The sequence below is a fragment of the Equus quagga genome, chromosome 13 (genome assembly GCF_021613505.1).
Source record: "Equus quagga isolate Etosha38 chromosome 13, UCLA_HA_Equagga_1.0, whole genome shotgun sequence".
Classification (NCBI taxonomy): domain Eukaryota; kingdom Metazoa; phylum Chordata; class Mammalia; order Perissodactyla; family Equidae; genus Equus; species Equus quagga.
In genome coordinates, this window is record NC_060279.1 from 3,533,832 (window position 1) to 3,540,338 (window position 6,507).

Here is a 6,507-nt window from a genome sequence, read left to right on the forward strand (position 1 = left end):
GGGGAGCGGGCGGGTGGGCGGCGGCGGCCCTGGCCGCGGGCACCTCGCCGCCGGCGGCCCCCGCGCCGCCCGTCACCTCCTGCCCCGGAGCCGGCGGGGAGGCCCTAGCCAAGTTCCGGCCCCAGCTCCCGGGATCTGAAGCTGTTCCGCCCTCCCCAGACCCATCCCTGCCGCGGTCGCCTGTCGTTGTTGGAAATAGCAAGCCGACTTTGGACTCGGGAGGGAGCTTTTCTTTGGAAGCCCGGGAGGACGCGGCCCGCAAGATGCACCCTCAGTCCACCTGGGAACTGCCCGCGTCCCTAGAGGACAGGAGGGAGGCCCTTTGTACGTGCTGGCCTACGAGCTCGGCAGGAGAGAATTTTCTTCGGCCCAGAGGCGACCAGTCATTTCCCACTGGGGGTGCGCCCCAAGGCCTGGCCCCAGCAGATTTCTGCACCATCTTGGGTCCCCAGGCATTACCCCTCACCGTGTGTCGCTGACTGCCAGGCTTGAAAAGTCGCTTAAGGCAGAACGAGTCTATTCTGAAACAGCTCAGGGACAGAACCTTTGAATCTGGAAAATCCAGGTGATGGGTATCCTGGGCCAGCCAACCTCCTGATGCTTAATTGGCCTGTAGGAACAACCCAGTTGAGGAGGTGTCCTCTCTGTGTTCAGATGCCTTCATTGATAGGAGGCCAACACCCCTCTCCTGCTGCTGCTAACATGTTTGGGTGGCGCTGGCTGTGAGAAAGTTTGACCTTTCAGCGCACTCTTTAAACCTCTTCCGGAATGTTTCCCCACCATCCTGTTCTGCCCTTGGGTGTCTATAGAACCAGTCTGGTCTCTCTTCCACAGATAGGTTTTTAAATATTTGAAGGCAGCCAGGTATGCTGGCCCTTCTTATCATATTTAAATATGTCACCTTCTAGCTTCCTGGTGCCCACCCTGAAGCCCTTCCTCCAGGGCCTGACTCTGCTCCCTCCCTTCCTTCAGGCCCAACAGGGCTAAAGAGGTTTGTGTAGCCTGAGCCACTCCGACACCCCAGGCTTTGAAGCTTGAAGCATTCATACCAGTGCCTGACTTTTCTGAACTGAATCTTGCTTGCAGAGATGGAGTCCACAGCTTACCCTCTCAATTTGACCCTGAAGGTGGAGGAAGAGGAAGAAGAGATTCAGAGCCGGAAACTGGAGGATGGTCCCACAGATATGCAGAAAGTGCGAATCTGCTCAGAGGGCGGATGGGTAAGTAAGAAGGTGTGGGGTCCGCACACGGCTGTGATGAGCAGGCCTGGGAGCCTGGCTTGTTTTAAGTTTCCTCCTCAGGCAGACAGAGGAAGTAAAAATAGCCCAGCCCAGCCTGGTGTGTTTGCATTCCTGAGAAAACAGTCCTGTGGCTTTAAAAGGCACTCTGAGGAATGGCGGAGCAGGTCACTGGAGCAGTCCCTTGAGCCATGAAGCTCATCATCGTCAGGTTTGGGAGTCCAGGAGGCCAAGGTTGCGTCTCTCTCCTGAACCACTCGTGCCCCTACACCCTGCTCAATGCCAGGCACGTCGTCGACACCAACTTAACGTTGGCTGTCCTGTGTTAAGGAAAAAATTGTTCTAACAGTTGTTAAGATGGTAAGGAAGACTGTCTTCAGGACTATTGAGATAGCTGTCAAGACTGTCGCAGTCGGGGAGAGAGATGGGGCTCAACACTGAAGACAGTACAGACGAGAGGGGATTGATACCCAGGAGTAGAGTGGACGGGTCAGTGGATGGAAAATTACTAAGAGTAGACATCAGGGGTAGGGGGATCCTTGCTAAACGGACTTAACAGGATTCTTAGTGCAGGCAGACATCAGGGTGGGGGACGTTTTCTAAACTGACTTAGCAAGATTCTTGCCAAAACGGGGCCGGGCAGGCCGAGGACAGGCAGGAGCCAAGATGGAGGCCTGGTGGAGAAGTGGGCTCAGAGGAGCCTCACTGAGGTTTGGGCGAGGAGTCTTCGTCACCTGTTGCTAGTTGAGGGGAATCATTCTAAAGAGGACATGGGGCATTGAACTGACATGAGGAGAGCTTTGTGACGCGAAGCCGTGGGTTCTGTGGGAACACCGCTCACAAGAGTTCCCACAGCAGAGCTGCATTTCCAGCTGGCCTGGGCTGAGGGGTTGGGATGGTAGGCGGCGGGGAGAATGGAGCATATCCAAACGAGACTGTGAGAGAATTAGAGTAAACTTAGGAACGTGTAAATGCAATAATATTTACAGTTATGATTATGTCTAATTACAGTAGTTACTGGGCTTCATGAAAATTGGGCATGAATGGTAAACGTTTTAAATAAGCCACAAGTTGACATTCCTTTTCTCTGCTTAGTTTCCCCCGTGTGTGAACATTATCAGTATACATAACATCCTTTGCTTCCAGTGAGATCTGTGTTCGTAGGATCGCGGTGCTTCCCAGTGATCCCGTCCAGCTCCTCTCCACAGGAGGGAACTGGGGTACAGAGAGGATACACGTGTACACTGATGTTTATTCTTAAAAACTCCTCCTGAGCTGGACCCTTAAAAGTAGTGCATTTTTGTGTTATGCATGTTATACCTCAATAAAAAATAATAGTAAAAAACACCGCAGTACCGGGCTCTGGGCTCGCCATCTGGCTGTAGGCTGCTCTGCCTTTGTCACTTTGGTGTTCTCTGTTCCTTGCCCACCCCATCCTCCTCCCTGGTTCTGACCCTCGCAGCTGGGGAGACCTGGAGGGGCAGGAGTCAGTGCAGTCTAGCACCGAGCAAGACCTCAAGCCAGTAGAAACCCTGGGCTTTGAGGCTAACTTGGCCAACCCAGAAGATCCAGATAGAGTGGAGAACCTTGGAGAACGGGTGCAGTGATTGGACCTCTGCGTGTGCTGAGACAGTGAGAAAAGAGCACAGTGAAGACCGCCCCTGGGCAGTCCGGCATCCATCCGCAGTTACTGAGCACAGCGCTGGCTGTTACTAAGCTGAGATCCCAGGCTCGTGGAGGCACTAGTCTCTGAGGAAGACAGGGAGGTCAACATAATTAATAGGGCAGCATTTGGGCTGCAGGGGGAGTCAGTTCAGGAGGGGGCTGGACTCCAGCTCGGGCTGGAGAGCCCGAGAGGCCACCCAGAGCAGGTGAGCACAGACCTGGCCTTGAGTAGTGGGCAGCTTGGCCCCCAGCCCTGCCTTGGGACATTTGGCAATATCTAGAGACATTTTTTGGTTGTCATGACTTGTGGGGCGTTGGAGGCTGGGAGATCCTCCTGGCATCTCCTGGGTAGGGGCTGGGGAGGCTGCTGAACGTCTGCAGTGCCCAGGACAGCCCCCACAACGAAGGCTTACCCGGCCCACAGTGTCAGTGACGCTGAGGCTGAGAAGCCTCCAGCATTAGACTAGGGGAAGAAGAGAAGTGAATCTGATTCTTAAATATGTATCTTCGTTGTGGGGAATTATGTTAGGCCTTTCAAAGTTAAGAACTGTGCTCGCTATTAAGATAATATTCCATAGGAGAGTTGGAGTAGAAATACAATTTCAAGTAGAGAAAAGGAAAAATGTTCTTTGAACTGAGTCTTTGTCATGAGTGGACCCGGCCCAGGGAGGGGAGGGTGCTTGCGCTGCAGGCACAAGGAAGGCTTGAGCAAAAGCCCCAGAAAGGAAAGCTTGTGTGCAGAGTAGGAGCAGCTCCCGGGTGGAGCTGGCATCCAAAGGGCTTGTCGGAGTGGGAGGGGGGGGAGGGGAGAAGGCCGAGAAGTGGGACAGGCCAGGCCGGGGCCAGCCTGAGGGCGAAGGGTGCTGGGCCGAGGAGCCTGAGCTCCCTCCTTGGTGACTCGAGGGAAAGTCCTCGGCTGTCTTTCTGAGGGAAGCCTGGGTTCAGCTGAGGCCTCCGTGGCCCACTGAGGACGCACGGGCTCTGGAGTCAGACTTCCTAACTCTGACCATGGTCACCTTACTTAACCGCTCTGTTTCCTCACCTCTAAGAGCGGGACTGCCCCACACCGTGCCTGGCATGCAGCAGGCGCTCCACCCCCAGGTCCCTGGCATCCTCGCTGGGTGGCGTGCAGCTCGGCAGCTGAGGCTGTGCACTGTATGAGTACCGCCTGGTCCCAGAGGCGGGCGTGGGCAGGCCGGCCGTGTGCACAGCTGAGGGAGGACCACCTGGCCGCTGAGGCCGTGATCGCTGAGAGAAGGGGAGCACGGAGACCGAGGGCCCCCACCTGCGAGGCCAAGAAAGGGTGTCTGGGGGATGCACACCGGCTGCCTGACTTGAGGTTTGCCCAGGCTGGCCCAGTTTGCCTTCTGCTGTGCCCAGCCAGATGGAAGGCCTCGGTGAGAGGGCAGGCCACACAGCAGGGCCTGGCCAAAGACTTGCCCGGCTCTCAGAGGGTGGTTGTGAGGAGGGTGTCTGAGCCACTGCCCCGTGCACCTCTGGAGCATCATGTGGGCTTGTTGGAAGATCCCCCGTGGCTTGGGCATTAGTAGCTGGAAACAAATCCGGCAGCAGCCTCCAGCTGCTTTCTCACAACTTCAAGGCTCCCGACATTTTTACCAGGCCTGGGACGTGTCACCCTCTACAAGTATCGATGGCCCCTCTGAAATGAGAGGCAGAGCCAGTCCTGTGGCCCATTTTATCAGCAAAGGAAAAGGGACTATACATAGATATGGCCTAGATCTGGAATTTCCTAGGGAGAGAGAAGGCCAAAGGGAGAGCTGTTTAAAAGCCTGGGAAGGGGGACAGGGTGTGGCGGAAAGTTCCTGGCTGACGGGCTCTCCAGATCAATGCAGAAGCCTGAGGCCAGCCTGGTGCAGTCTGTTTGTCCCTCCTAGTATTTCACTCAGGGAGTTTTGTCCATTCTTACTGCAAAGAGGAGGCTCGGTTTTGTGACAGATGAAATTTCATGATTATTTGAAATGATTCCAAGTGGAACAAGAGAAAGGGAATCCAGAGATTATTTGCTTAAATCCTTTATTCAAAAACAACTAAATGGTTACTATCTACAGGAAGTGTTCTAAACTTAAGGAAACGGAACAAGCACGGGTTCTGCCCTCAGTGAGCACGTATTCTGGTGTGTACGCAGACAGGTAAACTGAGATCACACTGCCGTATGATAAGTGCCACCATAATGTTGAGCCCAGGGCAGCACGGGATGTGTCAGTGGGCACACAGCCAGGGGTGGGGCGGGCTTCCAGGTAGCAGGCGTGTGGGCTGAGTCTTAGAAGGTGGGTGGGCCTCCCAGCAGTGAGAGAACCCTGTGCTGAGACGAGGAAGGCCAGATGGTGTGCTCAGGGAACTGCAAGCAGTTGAGTGCAGCTGGGCTTGGAGGTGGGCAGAGTGGAGGGCTGGGCACCAGGGAGGCGCTTTACTCTCTAAGGGCTGGAGCCTTGAACTCAGACAGCGCTAGGTCCAAATCTCCACCCTGCCATTTATCAGCTTTGTGACTTTGGACTAGAAACTAGGCCTCTCTGAGCCTGTTCCCTCCTTCATTAAATGGGGTTGTTGGGGGAATCAGTGAAGCAGTTACAGGGCCTTTCCTGGGAAGCGCTCACTGTGTGTAAGGTGCTGTGAGGGTGGGGGTGAGGTAGGTGGACTTCGGGAATGAGGGGGAAAGGCCGGTCTGGCTCAGTGGTTGAGGGCCGGACACCTAAGAGGCTGCAGCCTGTGCAGACACTAATTTTCCAAGCTGATGACAAACATGGTCGTAATCACCTGGGCCCTAGATTCAGCCTTGGGGAGTGGCTTTGACAGCCGTACCGCAAAGTGACCAGCCAGGTACACAGGCCCAGCGATTTCTTCCCACTGAGCACAGGAGCTGTGGAGTAGGATTTTTAATGACCGAAAGAAAAAACACAGTAAAAGGAAAAGCAGATAGTTGAATAAACAAGAAGTGGTTGGTTGGGTGACTTGGCTGCCTGTCACCATGCCCCCAGTGGGCGGGGCAGTGGGGGGAGCATGGCAGGGCCCGCTCCTCTGGCCCTAGGGCTTTCTAGGGCTTCCTGCCCCAGGAGGCATCAAAGCAGAGCAGTTTGCTCTGATATCTCCATAAATTTCAGCTCTCAGTAGCCCCTCTCCCTCCTGCTCTTGCTCTTGTGGATTGGGAAAGGCCAGACGGGCCTCTTCTCTGCTGGCTTCTCCCTGGGCGGCTTTGGGTTCTGAGTCAAACGCTGGGGCTGGTGCCCCTGGGAGCGGAGAACAGTGCGCAGGAACCCCCCCAGGCTGAGGTCTGAGGGAGGGAGGGAGGGAGCGGGGTGGGGATGAGCATGTTGTGTTGGTGGTGTTTCCCTGAGCGTGGCTGGTCCCAGGTTCTCAAGTGGGCGGTGGGCCGTGGGCAGCTCTCGCTGCAGGGTGTGAGGGTGCCATGTCCCGTGTCTCCTGGCCTGGTGGTGGGTGCTTCTCTGTGCACCCCGCGGGCACGGGGCCTGAGCTCGTGTCCTTGTTTTGCCTCTGGCAGCTGTGAGTGCGGACAGACGGGCTCCCTCAGGTCAGGTCCCTCCCTGTGAGACGGGCTCCCTCAGGTCAGGTCCCTCCCTGTGAGACG

At 55.7% G+C, this 6,507-nt stretch overlaps 1 protein-coding gene across 1 annotated transcript in view; it reads left to right on the forward strand.

Moving 5' to 3' along the window:
* POGK (pogo transposable element derived with KRAB domain) overlaps nucleotides 1-6,507 on the forward strand; it is a 14,654-nt gene that overhangs the window by 541 nt on the left and 7,606 nt on the right. The window contains exon 2 of the mRNA XM_046682548.1: nucleotides 1,087-1,220. Within this exon, the coding sequence (XP_046538504.1) occupies nucleotides 1,089-1,220 (132 nt within the window). The 5' untranslated portion in view covers nucleotides 1,087-1,088. The remainder of the gene's footprint in view (nucleotides 1-1,086; nucleotides 1,221-6,507) is intronic.